At 34.8% G+C, this 22,307-nt stretch overlaps 1 protein-coding gene across 9 annotated transcripts in view; it reads left to right on the forward strand.

Annotated features, from left to right (window-relative positions):
- Positions 1-22,307, forward strand: part of LOC110460848 (5'-AMP-activated protein kinase subunit gamma-1-like) — a 331,224-nt gene that overhangs the window by 303,791 nt on the left and 5,126 nt on the right. For all 9 annotated transcript variants that reach the window (XM_021514034.1, XM_021514030.1, XM_021514031.1 and 6 more), the window contains 3 exons: positions 7,979-8,082; positions 19,060-19,141; positions 21,077-21,135. In XM_021514034.1, the coding sequence (XP_021369709.1) occupies positions 7,979-8,082; positions 19,060-19,141; positions 21,077-21,135 (245 nt within the window). The remainder of the gene's footprint in view (positions 1-7,978; positions 8,083-19,059; positions 19,142-21,076; positions 21,136-22,307) is intronic.

Consider the following 22,307-nt stretch of genomic DNA (forward strand, 5'->3'; position numbering starts at 1 on the left):
ACAGTTTAAGGTCTTTAAGCCATTAGACTTTGTCCTTTTGAAATGGTTTTAGAGAATGCCGGTCTTTCAGAAATAGAATGTTCTGATTGATGTCTTTGATCCAAAGATTCCTTTTTATGCTTTTTTTAGCCCTTCACCTGGGTCAGTGTACAGTTTAGGATAAAGTTCGGAGCCCAGAGACCTCGATCTGTGTGACAGCTTTAGTGAACATCAATGAGCCCAAGAATTTATATTTGGCAATAATGTAACTATCCCTTACAAACAAATGTCCATTACATTGTCACTCACTCCATCAAACTGTAAGAATTATGTCAATTTAAATGTCTAACAGCACAATCCCTCTACATAACCTGAAACACCTCGATCACTTTCATATGTTTCGTTTTAAACATCTGGTCCAGTTGAACCAGAGTTGTCGGAGAAATCGGGGCAAACAGTGATTTGACGTTGCTTTCTGACGAGCTTTGGTAAAAATGTTCCAGGCCTCTACATTAATATGCCTGTGTACATTAACATTTGCGGATCCATGGGACTTCATCTCTGAAAAGAAAAAAGAAAAAAATTAAAGTAAACAAACTGGTTCAACGAACAGAAACAAACAGTCCTCTAGTGAACGAACACAGCCGTTGTTAGAGTCGCTGAAACCTCCAGAAATAGAATCAGACATTGTTTCCTTTTTCATCTATTGAGATGTGTTAATTTGTAATGGACTTTTAATTAATGTCAATTAAGAAAATTAATCATTACATGAAGAAATGTCCTGACAGCCCGCTGCTTTACTGGCATACAACACGTATCAATAGCCATTACCGGGAAAAGTCATCACATTTTCATTCCATAAATTATATATTCACTCGCAACATGCCACAAAATGTGATTTGGAACGATTCCCTAAAGCATTCAAGAACACATCTTACCGATCAATATTTATTCCTGATTTCGTATATATATCTTACCAATCAATATTTATTACTGATTTCGTATATATCTTACCAATCAATATTTATTCCTGATTTTGTATATTATATTGGTCTGTTTTGATTGGGTTATTTATTGGCCTCTATACAGAACTGACCAGAGTTGATCTAATTAGCACATCAGGTGTTTAGAAGGTGAACTGTATATAGATATATGGCTGTCTACACTCTAATTATAGTCTTACTGCCTAAAACACAATGACTTAAACATACTGAATATTTAAGCATATCTATAAAGTAGTTAAGTTGTTTCAGTAGGAAATATCCTTTTTATACGCCCGTCAAATTTGACGGGAGTATTATGGTATGGCGTTGTCCGTCCGTCCACCGTAAACTTTTGTTTGTCCGGCAATCTCCTCCTACATTTTTCGATCGATCTCTTTGAAACTTGGTATACATTATAATCATGATATGAAGTTGTGTCTCCCTTAAAGGAATTTTGATTCGACGATTGTTGCAAAAGTTATTGCCCCTTGTTCATTTCAGTATTTGATTTTTTGTCCGGAGATTTTCTCCTACATTTTTTATATCATGTCAGCTAACCAGTCTTAGACGATGCAGATCTAATTTCAATGTAAGAAAGTATATAACACTATATGGCATTCGAGAGGCGTATATTGTTCCGCCCCACGGTACTCTTGTTCACTGAGCTAGACCCTACTCCAACAATGTTAGAGGTTTTACACGGCGAAAAACTTTTGACAGGCGCCGCGTAACCTCTAACTGCCCATAGCTGATTTTCTCGATGCTAACGATCACATTTTCAAAGTTCGGATTAAGAAAGAGCATATCGTGTTTACATACATTTAAATGGTCAAAAGGGTCCAATAAATATTCCTTTCCATAAATCCATGATTATATGAGAAATATTGCGTGTCAAAGACATAAATAATTAGTTTTTCTTCATTCGAAGCGAAGCAGACAGCATTTGCCATGATTTTTCCGGTTAATACAAAAATGGATTACATGTAATGTTTCACAAGTGGAATACAAACAAACTCCGTATCATTTCGTTCCGTTTGAAATCCCCCCTGATATTTTGTATTAATCCAGAAGCCATGTTTTAAATGTAGGTCAGAGATGTGCTACAACGACATGGACATGTATTTTGAGTGTTCTATTCCGTAATATACTATATATTTGTGTCTGTGACATATATATGAGATCTATATTATATAAACCGTGAGTAGACATCGTTGTCATGAACTGTTAACCACTTAAGTGAGTTTTTCAAGCCGATTTTGTTCCGCCCGGATTTCGGGCGGAAACTGCATCAAAGAATTAGTGCTTCGGAAATGAGAGGTCGCAGTCGGCAAAATCATATCCGATTGAAAAAAGGCCGACCAGCGGCCTCTCATGTTATGGGAGTAAGCTAGACCCCAGGCCTCGTCATTAAGTATCCTGGACATATAATACTGGGAAAACCATACTGGTATTCCTGTCTGTCAGATATTGGTGGTTCACCAAGAAATCCCTGGAAACTTGCCGACTGTTTTGTGTATCTGTTGATTGGTTCTTGGTTTGGTTAATTTCCTTGATTTGACTCCTTGGACACCTGTGTACACCAAGTAATCAACAGAGCGACGAAGTATACAGGCCTGGCCTGTAATTATAGCAAAACGGTAGATTTGCTTTAGTAAATCAACTCTTCATGGAAGTTTCACATCTATTGACTTAAGCATGCATGAAAGAAATTGTGCAATTTAGTGAAAAGACAGAATTTCCCTTTAGTGTCTGATTAATCACTAAGGGGGAGGGGGNACGAGGGGGGGGGGGGGGGGGGAGTCTGTCGGTGGTTCAATCCGTAAGGAATGCACTTATTCTTTTTTTCACTTTTTCATTTTCATTAGCCATGCACTTATAACTGTAAGAACTTATAAATTGAAGTTTCAGAAATTTGCTTAATTCTAGGTTAAGGTAATTGGGGAAAAGAATATAAATTTCTAGAATGATTGTTTTGCATTTTAGAGAATTAGTATGAAGCATAAACTTAAAGAAAGCTCTCAAAACTGTAAAGAGGACAGATGTTAAGATGAAATTGGAATGAAGGCTTTCACTTGGAGGCTAAACTATTATAAATGTTGAAACAGACATATTTAGGGTATGGCTTCATTTTAGTAACATTGGCAGAGCCTACACTGAATTGTAGACAAGTTCACAGGTGTTGAGGGTATAGAGACTTGATACTTGTGGTAAATTGGCAGAGTTTCAGGTGGTTAGCAAAGTAGACCTGCTTTTGATAATAATATATTTATACACACCAATCACTGGTAATGACTTCCGGATAATAACAGTCACTTATAAATTAGTAACCTTATATTAGGTACCTGTAGTTTCATGTTCATCTCTGTTTTACTGCTTTTTCAAGATCAGATATTTACATTTTCATTGTCCAGTCTCCAAATAATCCTACCGATTCCAAATGTCGCTATCAAAGTAATTATACCAGGAACTATTTCACGAGAAAGTTCTCCGATCAGAAACTGTTCAGGGCTTTTCAGCAAAAGGGGACGACCAATCTTGTCTTGACATTAAATTTGATCTTGACTGACTGAAATTCTCTTAAAAATCAAAGTTTCAACCAAGACCCAGGGGAAAAAAATATAAGGTAATTGCATCGAAAAAAATTATATGGTAATTGACAGAAGTTATTATGTATTGGTGAAATTGAAGTAACTTGTGGTTTGGAAAAAAGAAAACGGTCAATTTAGAAATAGATTAAGTCAATAAATACATGTTAAATTGCCATGTTATTTGTCAAAATTATGTATAGATTCGTTTGTGCATTTTATTATTGGCACAAGTTTCCCTGTCGCTTTTACAAGTTTTTTGTCCAAGGAGTCGATGGTCTCGTAACTTAAAATCAAATATCCATGGAATTATATTTTAAATTGCACTATTAGTTTAAAAACATATATTTTTAACGCAAAAGACATCGCAGCTTACATATTTCAAGTTCAGACTTATTTTATGACCAAAAATAGGGAGTGTCTTGTCACTTAACTCATTCACCCCTGAAGTTTGATAATGAACTATTCCAACCTTTGAATTGGAAGAGTTCAAATGTGTCTTCAGGGGTAAATGAGTTAAACAAATATGCGAAGTCAGCAAATGTTACATACTCTCTAAAGTTACCTTGGACTTGACAGAGATAAGTATAAGGTGATTTAGCTTACTCGTAACCCAAATATCTGTGCCAAATTTCGTGTATTGTCCACCTTGAATAAGGTATAAAATTCAGCAAGCCTGTTACGGACTTTGAAGTTAGGATGAGTGTTGAATAAAACAACGTTTTCCGTCCATAGTTGCCCGTATAGCCGGTTCTGAATCTGGTTTCCAAAACATGAAATTAAGTATATATCTATAAATGCCCGCCTATGATTATAAGTCATGCAACAAAAGTAAGAGGGACATACATTTATATAAACTTTAAAAAAGTGTTCTAATGTCTATTGTTCTGAATTTTGTCGGTTATCCTTCTGTTAAACTACAAATATTCTGATTTTAAAACTTGTTGTCTGACTAACACACATCCGTCTTATCTGCTGTGTAGGTGTATATAAAGTGACAGTAAAAATTTCTTCCCTGAAGCACAGTAAGTGCCTGTGTCCTTGAGATTTGGTCTTCATATGTCCTTGGCCATTTTGAAAGATAAATATCTCTCAATGATAAATTTGAACTCTTTATTAAGAAGACAACAATAAAATGTCTAACTTATGAAAGTGTTTTTCTATCTGAAGGAGGACCCGTTCTTGTTGACATCTTATCAAGCTAATGAATTTTGATTGTAACAATTCAGTTTGATATCCTTATACATTAGACATGCTAGCTATGCAATAGTAATGACATTTATTACATAAAGAATAATTAAGTAAAGAAACCTGAGGTGTTTTTTTATTGTTTTTATGACCTGCGATCTGCATACTTCTCTGCCCTGTCACGCGAGTTAAGACATCAGAATCCTGTTTAAGAAAGAGACTGTAGTAATAAATCGGTACTAATTATAGACATCCCCTTCACTGTCTATTTTCACCTGTCCGCTCAGGTATTTTGTGTCTAAAATACCTGTACACGTTAGTGTGGTATGGCCTTATTTATAAAGTATTTTATTTTGTAGTTATTTTTAAACATAGGAAGTCAGTCATATTTCAATATATTGATAAATGTTTACAATAAAACTTGTACATTTTATCCGTAGGTATTACGACTGCTCCAAGCTGACAGGATATCCCGAGTCATGTCCTTAAAACCCTTTCACCACTGTAGACCGTAATGGACTCATCCATATCAATGCATGGTAGAGTCTATTAAAGTTACATAGGGGTGAAATGATTAATTGAATCTAAATGCCTACCACAGAGTTTCTCTATACTTATATAGATATACGCAGGTAAATTGTATCACGATTCTGTTTTGATTTATTTTGTCCCTGTCAAATGGGTCTATGTTAGTTCATGCATAGGTAAGCAANGGGGAGGGGGGAATCTGAACTGATATTTGATAGGTAGATGAGTTTTAAATGTAAACAAATTTTTCATAAGTGAACTTTTTTATGCCCCAACCTCAACAGTGGAGGCCTGGCAAAGTGTCTGTCTTCTGTGTTTGTCTTCTTTGTCTGTCCATACATCCACACAACGTTTGTGTTAGACTTTGTGTTTACCTCCATTGTTTATTTTTTTGATACTTAACCCTTTCACCACTGTAGACCATAATGGACTCATCCAAATCAATTTATGGAAGAGGTTATTAAAGTTACATAGGGGTGAAAGGGTTAATAGAAACCCAGAAGTCATCAAACTTTGTATACAGATAAATCTTTAGGAGTACTACATTGTCATGTGACATGTAGGTCACTGTGACCTATATTTTCCATTTCGCTGACTTTGGTTAGGCTCTTGGTGTGCTCGGTGTAAGTGCCGGCATCCCTGATGACGTTCTCAAGGAAAACATTTGACTCCACAATGTGTTGGCTCCATTTCCATCGAAGCTTGAGAGGGATCACATGTATCTTTTACATACAGGACACATGTATGTTTTAAAACATTCATTTTCTAGTATCAAAAATTATTGATAAAATGGTCTAACGTTCATGTTACATTATAGATTTTCTTATTTCTGTCAGGTTTGACTGATTTCTGAGAGAATCCTGTACTGTTGTCTCTGTATGTAGTTTATCAATAATTCAACTGACTTCCAAGTCAGTTTCCTAATTATAGTGCCAGTATTTGTTTGATGCTACATGACCCTATTCCGTCTTTTCATATTGCAGAGTTATCTGCACTTGTGAGCAGGTATTGATTGTCATTGGTTTGTGTGAGAAAATTACGTCGTTTTCTCAAAAGTTGATGATGTTATTCTCACAAACAAATGACCTAACAATCAATTCCTGCTCACAAGAGCAGATAACTCTGCAATACGAAAAGACGGAATAGGGTCATACGTAAGACCTAGCTATCCAGCTGCCTTCTATAATAATACTTCTTCAAGGTGCAAGTTCTGTATGAAATTACATATACTGTACGTCTTTTGACTCTCATCAGATGTTCAGAAATAATTAGTGAAATTATCCCATAAGATAACATGCTTTCTTAAATCTATTGACCTTTGGATACATTTTTACAATTGGACATGGTTTGTATTTTACCTGTCAATTAGATGACATCTGTTGGTATTTAAGTATGATATATATTTACACGTTCATGAATACTTTATGTTCTAACGTGTCTGTTATTGAAGAATAAATTAAATGTTTTTTATACCAAATCACCTCTGATCTTTTTAATATGCTTTTTTAGCTCTCCTGGCACGAAGTGCCAAGTGAGCTTATGCCGTGGCGCGTCCGTCCGTCCGTCCTTCACCCATTTTCAAGGTCACAGGGGTCAAATATGTTAAAAACTTTAAACATCTTCTTCTTGATAACCAAACTGCCCAGGGTGATGATATTTGGACAGTAGCATGCTTGAGTGAAGGGCTACCAAGTTTGTTCAAATGAATGACCTTCAATTATATTCAAGGTCACGGGTCAATTGTCTTAAAAAACATTTAAACAACTTCTTCTGAATAACCAAAATGCCCAGGGTGATGATATTTGGCCAGTAGCATGCTGAGATGAAGGGCTACAAAGTTTGTTCAAATGAATGACCTTCACCCATATTCAAGGTCACAGGGGTCAAATATGTTAAAAACTTTAAACAACTTCTTCTCAATAACCAAAATGCCCAGGGTGATGATATTTAGTCAGTAGCATACTAGGATCAAGGGCTACCAAGTTTGTTTAAATGTATGACCTTGAATCATATTCAAGGTCACAAGGAGCAAATATGTTCAAAATATTTAAACAACTTGTTCTGAATAATCAAAAGGCTCAGGATGTTGATATTTAGTCAGTAGCATGCTGGGATCAAGGACTACTATGTTTGTTAAAGTGAATGACTTTGACTTATATTCAAGGTCACAGGGGTCAAATTTGTTTAAAATCTTTAAACGACCTCTTCTGAATAACCATGGGTCCCAGGATGTTGATACTTTGCAAATTGCATCCTGAGATGAAAGGCTATAAGATTTGTTCGACTTTCAATCACAGGGGTGAAATGTTTTATAAAAAAATAACAGGGTCTTTTGAATGAATTTTAATCATAAATACTGATATTTTGCCTGTAGCTTTATTTTAGATCACTTTTAAGGTTACAAGTGTGAGATTTATACCAAGTGAGCGATGCAGGCCCATTGAGCCTCTTGTTTTTAATGAAATATTTATGATGTACTTTTCTTAGTCTGTTCAATACTTGCATGGTCTCTTATACGCAGCTGGTTTGTCAGCAGGCGTGATCTCTAACAAACTGGCACTTTTAAATTCTCTTTTAAATGGAAAATATATATCAAAATTTATTGCCTAAATGCAGTTTCATTTGCCAGGAGAGGTGAGCTCTACAGAAATTAAGTTTGATGACTGCTGAAGATGTAAGATCTGTAAAGAAAAATATATTTTTTTGTCATTTCAGATGAGAATGAGGACCAGGTATTTGTAAAATTCATGCGGGCACACAAATGCTACGACCTCATTCCAACCAGTGCAAAGCTTGTCATCTTTGATACCCTGCTTAATGTAAGTATAGTGTATAATAAGTATAGTTTTAATTTATGAAATGGAAGAATTTCAAAGTTGGAGACACGGTAGTCTAGTGGTAGGACGCCGGGCTCATGACCAAAGGGTTGCGGGTTTGACTCACGCCACGGCGCTGTGTTGTATCTTTGTGCAAGATACTTTACTCCGCTTGTTCCAGTACTCTACTCAGCTGTAAATGAGTACGTGGTTGGGCAGTGCTAGAATTGTTGAATGTTGTCTTCTTTGATACCCTGCTTAATGTAATTATAGTGTATATAGCATTGTTTTAATTTATGAAATGGAAGAATATTAAATTAATTTAAGTTCGCCTCAAATAAACAAGGTTGGACATTGGTAATTACTGTATACTAGCTATACAAAGTGGTGAAGAAATTGGCTTGCCAATAAGTCCACCTGCCCCACAGAAACCAATACCAAAGATCTAGAGGTATAGGAGGTATTTTATATTATATTATTGTGGCCACCCCCACCCCACCCCCCCAATTGGCAGATATGCCTTGAGCTCATGAATTATTGTCGTTGGACATTTTGTATGCTCAGCCTTGTACTGTTTGGCTGTCAGGACAAAATATCTTGTACTTCATATACTTTTCAACCTCTCTACATGGTATTACTTCCTTGGTACTTTTGGCAGATCTAATGTTGTCAAAAAAATATTTTTATAAACCAGTTTTAAAGGGAACTGTTTGTTAGTAGCAACTTTGCTGACAGTATGCCACTTTCCGTTGTTAAGTATATGGGGATCGCAGACATTCTTACAGTACAAGTTAGCAGTTAAAGGTCTAATTTTTACAAAAACCTTCTGGATTCTGTATCATGATAAAAACTATTAAATCTACTTGATGTCCTGGAATGAATTACTCTTAAAACACATCCATCATTTTACCGTGGAGTTTGTCGTCAAAATCAAAACTGGAGGTCCCGGTAACAAAAGGTGACTCTATGTGTCCTCGCTGTCAAACAACTCGACACGATTCCACACACAGTGTGCTCAGTCTGTTAGAACAACAGGCCCCATATCTAAAACGCCATTTGATTTTTGTCCATTGTTGACTGCAGACTTCATCAGATATGTAGAAATGATTATGTGTTTCTATTTCTCAACAATAGAAGGTCTGTATAATTTCTTGTACTGTATTGAGAAGGAATAATTACACAAAAACTTCATAGACCAAAGAAAAACTCACTATATTTAATGTGGTCAGTTATGTTCCTATGGGGTACTTAATTTACTGTTAGAAGTGCCACTCCCTTTGTAAGTCTCCCTCCCCTGTTTTGGGCGCTTACTGAAATGATCTAAGCACCCTTTTAACCAAACTTGACCTTATATTCTGGTTCTTTCCAGTTAACAAAATATAATAGTATACGCTTTGTATCAGATCTTTGTTATCCAGTGTTTTAGATGAAAACAACAACTTTGTCTGGGGCATATATCTTACATACTTTTTCACCTGGAGTAACCAGATTTGGTGTACAAGGCCATCTTGGGATGTCAGCTAGAGTGCAAGAATTAGATCACTATGACCTCACTGTGACTTATGCTTTGACCTTTGACCTTAACTTTTTTTTAAATTGTCTTGGGCATATCTTCTATACTATTTCACCTGGAGTAACCAGATTTGGTATACATTTGGTGACAGAGTGTAAGAATTAGGTCACTTTGACCTCACTGTGACCTATGCTTCCTGAAATAAGTGTACTATTTGTTAAATATAGAATTCATTACCGGTGGGGGACTATGGAATTGCCTTGCAATACTTTGCATTTTTTAATTTACTTTCTTATGATAAAATCGAATTCCTTGTTTTGCGATGAAACCATTTGTTTCGAATGGGTACCAATATAAGTTATCATAAATGTTGACTAATAAAGGAAGATGATTAAACCAAAACAAATTTCGACTTTAAAATTATAATAACCCTTCAGAAACCAAAACAGTTTAAAATTAGCCAGAGTTTTCCTATAATCTGATGGTTACCATAGAAACAGACAGGTCGGCCATATTGACAGAGTACCCTCACCATAACGTTGCAGTGCCCTGGATAAGTGCCATGAACGTTTTAATGGTACTTTAACGGCCTGACAATAGCTATTCCCAATAAAAAAGGCTATTTACTAACCAAAAAACTCTTGGACATCTAGATAATTACTGTGTAGAATTGCTTTGTCGAGACGTGTTGTCTGATAAATTGTTTCTCTCATTTCTATATCAAATAAACTCTGCTAGCAAGTTGTCCATCCAAAAGTGAAAAGAAAATGGCATGGCAACAACATTGTGTTGAAAACATTTTAATGTATAGTAACCTTGAACAAATATTGTTGTGTTTCCTCTGACATCAAATTGTAAATAGAAATGAAAATGGACTTTATATTTATTTGTAAAATATTTGTTACACCTTTTTACTTTGCATATCAATACAAAATGCATACTGAAGATCTGTAAAGTTCGTACAAAAGTTACAGAAGTGTTTCAGGTGGCACAAATATACAGTCATGCAGTCCAGAGAATATCTAGAGTCTGGCCTGCAGGGTATGAAGATGTCACAAAGTGCTACATATTCAAGATTGTAGAACGTGTTTGATTTACAAAGATTTCTTTATGATGTAAAGTGGAAAACACATAACATACACTTCTTTATGGTGTAAAGTACAAAATCAACCTTATTGATTGCATAAATTAGTTATGTATGTTCATAAAATGTCTGAGGTCACAAGTAAAGCCTCTAAGAAGAGTGTTTTAAGTCCATAACAAAGATACTAGGCTTTCTGAAAAGTTTATCAAATGCTCTATGTGGTTGTGTATCTTGAGAATATATAATGCAGAAAGCTGGCAGTTCAAAATGTATTTCACGATACATTTGTAACAGTCATCATCAGTTCAACCGATTGTACAGAAGCTAGAAACCAACTCTTACCTTCCGAAGGTTGCTCAAGATCAAGCCTGTTTCTGCTATATGTTCTGACATTTAAAACATCTTTTATCTTGTGAACTCTTTTAACCTGATGGTATAAACAGGCTCAAGGCCAAGCATTGCAGTGAACAGGCAGATAGTTGTCTAGATGTATTGCAGTGTCACTCAGTATCAAATGAACTCTTGAAAACATGTTTCTGTACCCTATAACAAGGTCAAGCATTTTACTGAATCAGACACATTTGTACCTTTTCTTCATATTTTAACCTGTTGATTGCTGTTTAGAAACTTATAAAGCCTCTTGTTGCCAAAGATTCCCAAGAACAATGTTTTACGGAGTCTGTTACAAAAAACATGATTATGACACATTTAATAATACAAACGTTCAGCTCTTTACTGGTATGTTTTCATGTCTGTCCTAGAACATTATTCCTTTCACATATTGTAGAGTAATATGTGACAAGAGTTGTTGAGTTTAACTGATGACGGACTCTCAAGATTTCCCCAAAAAAGCAATGGAGACAGCCATTGTTTTCAGCATCTTGTAGGAAGCATCCGTAAACCTTTGTTCTCAGGAATCTTCGACAACAAGGAAGAGACGTCACAGCTGAAGTTGATTGCTGAAACCAATTTCTTCCTGCTGACGTAAACTTATTGATCGTTATAGAACTGAAAAACTTTTAACTTAATTTGAAGATTCAGGTTGGAAAGAAATTACGCCCTATAGTCTCACAAAGGTGAAAAATAACTTGATTTGGTATTTTGTGTTCCAAGAAATTCAGAACTGTGCTTTGGAAAACCATGCAAAAAATATAAACAAAAAGCTCTCTGACTATAGTATACCAAACATAATGGGAAATGTTAGAAAATATCCTAGATTAGTTTATTAAATCACGATTGAACACATTATTCAGTTATTTGATTAACCTGATATATTGTCAGAAAATTATCTACACTATGGTATTTAAAGACAGCATTCTGGGCAAAAAGCCATTCGTCAAAATCTAGAGAGATGTTGTTTTCATTCTGGGAGCAAGAGAAGGAACAAGGGGAAGGACGTCAGGAGTCCTATTACAGTGTGTACACTGTACTTGTGTGCCCACACAGTTTACTCGATTTTTCGAAAAAAAAGTGATTGTGGGCAAGACGCCAAAAGTTCGCAAAAGATGTCACTTGAAAGATTAGAAAGTTGTCTGTTTGGCAGGAATAGTTGAATAAAGGCTCGCTTTCAACATACTTATGTGAAAAGTTGTTAAAATGATGTTAATGGAGCAACACAATATCCAGCCTTGATTATGTATCAAAAGAATAGATCTGGCTCTGTTAGATTTGTCAGGCACAGGTGAACATACAGAGAATGTTTTCCCCTGTATTTTTTACCTTAATTTACAGGTAAAGTCCACACCTATAGTCAAAAGAGTACAATTTTTATATCCATTATCAGAAAGATTTTGATAAAATCCAACTTGCCAAACATATATTTTCATAATAAATGTTGAAAAGGTGAACTAGCTGGGCTGTTCTCATTAATAAAATAATTGGTTTTGAGCAATTCGGAAATGTAGGGAATTCTGCTAATTTCAATTAAAATTGAAGGTGAAAAATAGAGAGACGTGGAAAGTTGTGTTGATGCTCATGAGAAATGTATTTACCTTGCCAGTGCACAGTTCACAATGAAATTTGAACAGACCCAAACTAAAAACTTAGACAAGATATTCAAGATACAGCATTTTGATGAGGTTGATAGAATCCATTATCATATACTTCTCCTTGATATAGGAGGCGTTTTGCATTTTCAATACTACTAGACAGTAACGGGCCCTTAAGCTGATATGGAGGTATATGGGTGTAGACTGTAGGATCTGGGAAAGTCATATGATGACTTCTTAATGTCTCACTGGTATAATGTAATAGAATATAGGCTTCAAATGTAGATGTGTAACTCTCTGAGGTTGATATTAAGAGTTTTGGGTTGATGTTTGGTTTATGGCTGATATTTGGTCTGTTGGTGATATTTGGTCTGGGTGATAATGGGTCTGTGGGTGATATTGGGTCTGTGGGTGATATTTGGTCTGTGGGTGCAGATATTGGGTCTGTGGGTGATATTTGGTCTTTGAGTGATATTGGGTCTTAGTCTGTGGGTGATATTGGGGCTGTGGATGATATTGGGTCTGTGGGTGATATTGGGTCTGTGGGTGATATTGGGTCTGTGGGTGATATTGGGTCTGTTGGTGATATTGGGTCTGTGGGTGATAATGTGTCTACATTTGATATTGGGTCTCTTGTTTGTGCTTCACATCCTATTAATAACTATCGTCATTTGGGGACATGCCAGGTTTTGGTGGTGAAGGAAAGCCAGAGTACCATGAGTACCAGTAGAAAAATCATCAACCTGTGGCCAGTACCCGAATACTGCCCCACGTAGGCCTCAAATTTTGCCATTAACATGCTGGGATGAATGGCTACCAAGTTGTTTAAATTAATGACCTTGAATTAAATTCAAGGTCACAGGGGTCAAATATGTTAAAAACTGTAAATGACTTCTTTATAACCAAAAGGACCAGGGTGATTATATTTGGCCAGTAACATGCTGGGATGAAGGGTTACCAAGTTTGTTCAAAGGAATGACCTTCACCTATTTGCAAGGTCACAGGGGCAACTTCTGAATAATCTAAAGGTCAAGGATAATGATATTTGGCCAGAAGCATGCTTCGGGCAAGTGAGCTAAAAACCAACCAGTACTGGTACTTCGACACCTAAAAAAGTTCCCTCCCTGATTATAATATATTCAGAAAGATTTAAGCATCCGTGTATCTCACTTCAAATCTTTATATCTGTTTAACAGACACACTGCATTATGATGCACAAGAACATAGCCTTATCATATACCTCCATTACATTGAAAACACTCGCATGTGTATTTGGCAGTCGGACAGATATTGTGTAATTGGTTACTTGGCACTCTGTAACACTGTGATGACAATACACATTGTAAAACCGAGTCACACCAGAACCTATCGCACCAACGTGTGGTTTTGATTAGTAAGAACCACGTCACCTAAACTGATGCTACCAGAAACTGTCGCAGAGGTGTCAACTAGTGATGTTTGTCACAGAGATGTCAACCAGTGTAGGTTGTCATCTTTTATCATCTTCGTAAACATTATTGTAACTAACGGGGTTAAGTGACAATTTCAATACATTGATATACAAAGAAAATTAAACTGAGTTCCATAGCAAACAGGGCTGCAGTGGCAGAGTGGTTAAGGCGTCCGTCTGTCTGTGTCAACTTTTTACTTTTAACAACTTCTCAGTAACCAAAAGGACCAGAATGATGATAATCGGCCAGTAGCATGCTTGGATGAAGGGCTACCAAGTTTGTTCAAATGAATGACCTTCATCCATTTTCAAGGTCACAGGGGTCAATTATGTTAAAATCTTTCAATTATTTCTTCTGAATAACCAAGAGGCCTAGGGTGATGATATTTGGCCAGTAACATGCTCGGGTGAAGGGCTACCAAGTTTGTTCAAATGAATGACCTTGGCTTATATTAAAGGTCACAGGGGTCCAATATGTTTAAAACCTTTAAACAACTTCTTCTGAATAACCAAGAGACCTATAGGACGATGATACTTAGCCAGTAGCATGCTTGGATGAATGGCTACCAAGTTGTTCAAATTAATGACCTTGGATTAAATTCAAGGTCACAGGGGTCAAATATGTTGAAAACTGTAAATGACTTCTTCTTTATAACCAAAAGGACCAGGGTGATGATATTTGGCCAGTAAAATGCTGGGATGAAGGGTTACCAAGTTTGTTCAAAGGAATGACCTTCACCTATTTGCAAGGTCACAGGGGTAAAATATGTTGAAATCTTTTTAACAACTTCTGAATAATCTAAAGGTCAAGGATAATGATATTTGGTCAGAAGCATGCTGGTATGAAGGACTAAAAAGTCAATTCAACTTAATGTCCTTGTTTGACTTTCAAGGTCACATGTGTCACATGTTTAAATCTTTTAATAGATTCTTTTGAGTCAAACACAGGTACATATATGTATTTTGCCTGTAGCTGTATTTTAGTCCACTTTTAAGATTACAAATGTAAAACTAAAACCAGGTGAGCAATTCAGGCCCATTGGGCCTCTTGTCTTGGTATTTATGTGTGTTTATATAGCCATAATCCGACACACAAATGCTTGATTCTTGGTGTCCTGTATGTTAAGGGATTTAAACCGATAGATCATTGTTTGATTCTTATTGTCCTGTATTTTTAGCAATTTGAACTTATGCACTAATATGCTGGATTCTTTTTCTAGATGTTGTGAACATGACTAAAATTTTGAAAATACAGAAGACAGTTTATGATGTTTGTTCTGATTGTAAATTCAGTAAGGAACATTGGTGTTAACCACAAGACAATTATCGTCGGTTTTCTTTGTCAGGAAGATTACAATCTTTAACCATTAACTCTATACAGTCTTCAGGCTTTCTGTCGGTGTTCTGTAATAAGAATGAAGATCATTAACCGATATATAGAACATTGGATTTGCTGTGTATTCAGAAGGCCATGAACTAATAATATACCTTATCACAGATATTTATGTCGGTGTTTTATAATAAGAATGAAGACCATGAACAAATATGTGCAGAATGCAAGCTAGGTCATGAACCAATACACCGTCACAGAGTTTTCAGGGTAGGTGTTCTGTAATAAGCATGAATATCAAGAACCAATATATAGAACACTGCACTTTTTGTGTATGTTCAGAATGCAAGCTAGGTCATGAACCAATACACTGTCACAGAGTTTTCGGTGTCAGTGTTCTGTTATAAGAATGAAGATCATGAACCAGTATACAAAACAGTGCACTTTTTGTGTGTGTTCAGAATTCAAGGTCATGCATGAACCAATAAATACACCATCACAGGGTTTTCTGTATTCCAAACATGAGCACTTCCAGCCACAGGTTATAGTCTAGAACCAAAACACGGACTGAAGTGTACATTGGCGATATCGACATGTTCAGATAGGCAGGCTGCTGGTGAATTAGACAGTCCAGATCTAACTAGAGAATCAATACTCGTCCTTCTCACGTAGGTATTATAAGATGAAATACCTACTGCAGAGATAAAACTGGGGTGATAATTGGTGGGATTGTCTGACCAGGAATTTAACTCTCCTCCTACTATAAATATACAATTTTTTTGCCTTTATACTTTTTCCATGAATGAGATAGTGAATTTGAATGTTTGTGTATCGTTTTCTTTAGAATCTGAGCAGGCCAAATTAGGAGTGTTTAATATATTAAGTTACATCTGAGTTTGAGTTAGAAGGAATGCTTGATTTAGTTGTATGTGAGTTTGAGTTGGAAGGAATGTTTGATTTAGTTGTATGTGAGTTTTAGTTAGAAGGAATGCTTGATTTAATTGTATGTGAGTTCGAGTTAGAAGGAATGCTTGATTTAGTTGTGTTTGAGTTAGAAGGAATGCTTGATTTAGTTGTATGTGAGTTTGAGTTAAAAGGAATGCTTGATTTAGTTGTATGTGAGTTTAAGTTAGAAGGAATGCTTGATTTAGTTGTGAGTTTGAGTTAGAAGGAATGCTTGATTTAGTTGTATGTGAGTTTAAATGGATACAGGAATGTTTGTCACAAACTGTATCTGTTTAAGTTTATGGGAGTGTTCGGACTTCAGTTTATCTGATTCTGGGTTGGCTAGATTGTTTGATTTAAGTTGTATTAATATAAAACATATTTTAACTGTTCCAACTCAAAGATTGGAATAGTTCATTATGAAATTTCAGGGGTGAATGAGTTAATGATAAATGCAGCAAGGATAGAAATACCGGCTAATTTTCAGGGTCAATCATAGATGTCTGAAAAATGTACTGAAATATCAGTAGAACTGCGGTACAAGTTGGTGAATTAAAATAAGGACAAAGTTATCAGAAATAAAAGCATCTGTCATTGAAATAGACAAGGTCATTCTTAAGTTAGGGAGAATGAGACATCCATGACTTAAGGACATTTGTTCCCTAATTGTGACTTGTTATCTCCTTTACTAGAGAGTTCAACACTAAAACAAACCTGTTATATATTAATAAATGTAATTTGGACCTTAGTTGATTTATTGATAACACCTTTGTTGTGTATTTGTGACCATGCTGATTTAAATGTAATTAAGGGAGGTAACTCTAACATAAGTCAAAGGTTTAAGCGTTACATATAGCCTTAAATCTAAATTCATTGAATCACAAAAACATGGTTTTTAATGCTTTGGGAGAATTTTTTGGTGCAAATATGCTAACAAATTATACAGCTGTTGGTATAATTGTTTCAGGGAATTCTTCAAGTTCTAACTGACAAAAATCTCTCTGTACACAGCACGACAGAATCATATATTTAGTTAGGTGATACAAAGGCAAAAACAGCTGGAGCACTTGTTTTTGAAGACCTGTGTAACACTGATAGGTTAGGATTTACCTGACAACACCGTAATTAGCCCTGACATCTGTAGACGTAATTCTGACGGTAAACACATTTTAGCTTATTTTGTACGTTATGAGATTAATTAGGATTGGCAAGCTGAAACAAAACATATGTATATTTTTACTGCGAACCTGCTATACCTGTTAGACAGGTAAAATATGTAATTGTGTTTTCTCATTTTTAATTCATTTGGTGATTATACCTATGTTGTATTCTGAAATGTTTCTTTGAACAGTAAATAAAGAAAATGTGATCTTAACTGAAAAAATGTATATAACATACAATGAATACATCTAATTCATGGGAAAAATAGTTTTGGAATTACATTGAGATATTCTATTTTTTTCGTACTGATGTAACCAAAATAATGTAAAATAAAATATGTAATAAATTCTGGACAAGTATGTCAGCCATAACGTTTATAAGTCTGTTTTCAACGGTTTCCATGGAGACATATCTACCCAGGTATCTTTTATTTCAAAGAAATCCCATCAAAAGGACACTGCCACATACAGTAACCGACTTTGGAAAGCAGCACTATACATAAGATGAAATTTCTGTCCTGTTCAGTGGAAATATCAGTCATGAAATTACAATTCTTTACTGTGTATTGACCTTCTTTTTGATATTCTACAGTCTTAAGTGACGGCTTGTGAAATGAGCTCCTTTTTAATTAAAAACATAAACTTAAAAATCAATACATTAATATTCATGTAATTTAATTATGTGGCGCCAACTTGTCAATTAAACAGATATTGTAAGATTTAATTGGAAATATCGCATACTGTAACATAATTCAGTGTTATATATCACTTTCGTCCTTAGTATACTGCAGTGTTGTCGTATTTAATGAAAATTAAAGCTATTGACAGAGAGTTTTACAACAATTTGATAGGGTTGTACAAACTTTTAAAAAATTAATGAAAACAATAATCAAATAAAATTTGGAAGGAAAAAAACGGAAAAGAATGCATTAACGTCAGGATTTGATTGTTCTTGTCGTGAAATAAGATGAAAACTTACGCAGTTTTAGCTGAAAAAATAATGATGCATGGCATCCATAGTCTTCATCAATCTGCACCGTCGGAAACCCTTCATAGTGGGAAGAAGGATATATACATCACTCTTACCTTTTTAATTTTGATTTGTGGATGTTTAATGACTAAAGTTATTAAATGTATGGTAATAAAGAAGGGCAGTCGAATATCTCCTGGTTCCATCAGTGAAACCTTGTTAATTATAACTTTGATAATCAAGAAAAATCCATTTCAAGATGTGTATAATCTGGGACAAATTTCTTCTTAGTGACTCTTCCTTTTTTGTTTATCATAAACAATATTGTTGCTCAGGAATCAATTTCAGAGACAACGTTTGCAGATTAAAGAGACGTTCCATTGATAAAAGATACTGATTTTCTGGATTTACCCATGAACACTAGAACTTTGTTGATGACCTGACTGTCTTACTGAAATGTGGACTCACAAACATTTGTTATTTGTTATAAGATAGTGACTGATTGTTTTTAATGATTTTTCTAACGTTGTATCATTTCAGGTAAAAAAGGCATTTTTTGCGCTGGTGTACAATGGTGTTCGGGCGGCTCCTCTCTGGGACAATGTTAAACAGGATTATGTTGGTAAGCATAAAATAGGTCACTTAAAAATAGATCACTGAGGTATAAAATAGATCACTTGGGTATGAAAATAGGTCAACGTGGTATAAAACAGGTCACTTTATTTAAGTTGGCAGGTCAATCCAGACAGGATTGTGTTGGTAAGTATAAATATAGGTCACTTAGGTAAAAGATACGTCACTTAAAAACAGGTCATTTATTTAAAAATTAAATAAATAGGTCACTTATGTCAGCAGGTCATCACAGACAGGATTATGTTGGTAAGTATAAATATAGGTCACTTAAGTAGGTAGGTCATTCCAATAAACTTCTTAATCAGTAAATCATGCCATGAAAACATAATAAATCAGACAGTTTGTAATATAAGAATATAAGAAAACAGATCATGCTGATTATAACAACAGGTCTAATGTACTTTTAGGGTCAATAAACTATTGTCTGATTCCCCAGGGCTATGAGATACCTTTATATTTATCTTATGCAGACAGGGCTCTAGATCTGTAGTCTGTTAACAGTAAAAACAATGGAAATGTTAATATATTGGTCAAAAATTGATTAGTGTGTTTATTGCTATATTATAATTATTATGACTTTACATGTTTACATTATTTCACAATATTTGGACGGATTCAAAACAGAAACTTAAATTGTATGGACTGTTGAAATCGTAACTCTGTTGTATATGAGTCTGTTGTACAATCTTGAGGGCAGTTATTGGAGATGTGGGTTATCTAAGGAGATGTTTATACCAGGTGTTTCAGAGTATATATGCAAATTTAATCACCTTACCTGTGTCTGTATATATCAAGTGTTAACCGAGGTCACTCTCCCCACATATGTGTTTACTGTATCAAACTGCCTAAAGTATCTGGGTTAGAGAAATAATCGTCCCTCTGATGTTATAGCTGGGTGTTTCGTCCTTCTGATGTTGTAGCTGGGTGTTTCGGAGTTCTTATAAAAATGGCCTTCTAGCACTATCAAGGTTTTTGTAAGAACAGTTTCTTGTCAAAGCCTGCAAAATGTTGGTGTATAACCTCAAGTTTTCATAAAAAAAATATTTTATTTTTATAAAATTTGTCCCTACTAATTGGCAAGATCGTTGTAAAATTGGATTCTTGATCAAAGTTCTTGCAACAATGGTTCGTGATTTTATGTTTCTTGGTATAAATTTTAAATACAAGTTCTTTTCTACACTATCAATAATTTTGATTTAATTCTCACCTAGAATGGTGTTTCTGTAAAGAAAAAGAACAGCGACTGGTAAGACATGACCATTTTAAGATTTAACAGTCATGCAGGTAACAATAATGATATCAGGTAATGTTGTAAGATTTACGTGCAGTGTACATCATTGAACAAACTGTTTATCCAGTTTGTCTGTGTTTGTTTACCTTGTTATGAAGTAGATTTATACCTTGGATGTCAAGATCTGGTTTCTGTCCAAATAGTTGCTTTGTCAAATCTTTTTACTTCATAGGTTTCCTATATTTTTAAGTCTGAAGGTTAACACGGGTACAATATACATCTGTATATTATGTAATGAACATCTCAAGTTTGTGTGTTCAAGTGAGGGGGATTGTATACATAGACATCTAGATGTATATATAGTTGTCTGGTACAATAAATAGTCGTGTATTACTGCCAACAATATTACACTAAGTCAAATATTGACTCATGTTTATTTTATAATATTTCTAATTTGTTGAACCTTGAAACGTACAGAAGTATAAAAGGAATCAATATTCAATGGAATACATGAAAAAACCCACAAAAGTGTTTGTGTATATAGAAAGACAAATAGTAATTCTGAGTATTTATTATTGATCACATCTTTAAGGGACTGTAACACATGTTAAACTCACAGATATCTATTGACATCTTAAGAAGATGATTTATGTTCTTGAGAAATTTTGACTAATTATTTTTATTTTTTTACAGGTATGCTGACGATAACAGACTTCATAAACATTCTACATAAATATTACAAGTCTCCAGAGGTAAAAATATTATCAGTTTATTTTCAAACAAACATCTGTGTAATATTCTTTGTAGTATACATGTATAGTATCTTGTTACTTTTCAGTATCTCATTACATTCTGTTTGGTGAATCAAACAAATACTAAGTACATTTCGAATGTATGTCACTCTGGTATGTAAAAAGTCCTTCAAGCCGATGGACGCTACATGACATGGGACAGCCATATGGTGTTCCATGAAATAAACCATGTTTCATCTCATTTCAATGGAAACAATCCCATTTATTCTACTTCATCTTTGTAAGATATAACTTAACCCTTTCACCCCTTTTTAACTTTACTAAACTCTACCATACATTGATCTGGTTGAGTCCTTGATGGTCTTCAGTGGTGAAAGGGTCAAATTCAATTCAATTTTTAGCTTATAGAGGCAAACAAAATCACAATATGTTAAACATTGAAAATTCATCTACCTGTAATGTTTACATATCCACAAACTAAATAACGAAATTTTAATCAATTTTATTTGGTGTTGTGAGAAATACATTCTGAAAGGCGTCTGTTGCCTGTGTAAAAGTAATACTTTGTGTTTTTCACCTCAAGCATTATCTAACAAACTTGTCACTGTATGTAATGCCATTATCATTATAAATGTCAATAAACAAATAAACATGTAAATGTTACTATATCTTCATGTTTCCATGAAGAAGTAAGATACGTACCATATATATGTCTTGTAGGACCCTGAATTCAATATCATATCTTTACTGCTCTATGGTTGAATTCAATATATCTTTACTGCTCTATGGTATTATACAGTGGCAGATCCAAAGTTTGTTTTTGGCTTCAGGAAACCTCCTTAGCCTGGGAATTTTCTTTAAAAATCATGTATTTTCACTATTTTCCTGAATTCCCCCCCATAGGTCTCTGGATCCGCAACTGTTATAATATTTATCCTTATTCAGATGGCACTCATAACAACTATACATGCCATAATCCACTTATAGATACCATTATGATGTCCTGATTTTAACCTTAGATACCACTGACCTATCCTGGGGAAATCTGTGTACTAGTAATTATAATCAAGCATTACAATGGGTGGTCTGATGTATTTAGTAGTTCATTTTCACTGTAAATTGTGAGATGTTGAGATGTTCTTAATAGGATAACTCTGGTATATATTTTGAAC

Source organism: Mizuhopecten yessoensis, unplaced genomic scaffold (genome assembly GCF_002113885.1).
Source record: "Mizuhopecten yessoensis strain PY_sf001 unplaced genomic scaffold, ASM211388v2 scaffold10489, whole genome shotgun sequence".
Taxonomy (NCBI): domain Eukaryota; kingdom Metazoa; phylum Mollusca; class Bivalvia; order Pectinida; family Pectinidae; genus Mizuhopecten; species Mizuhopecten yessoensis.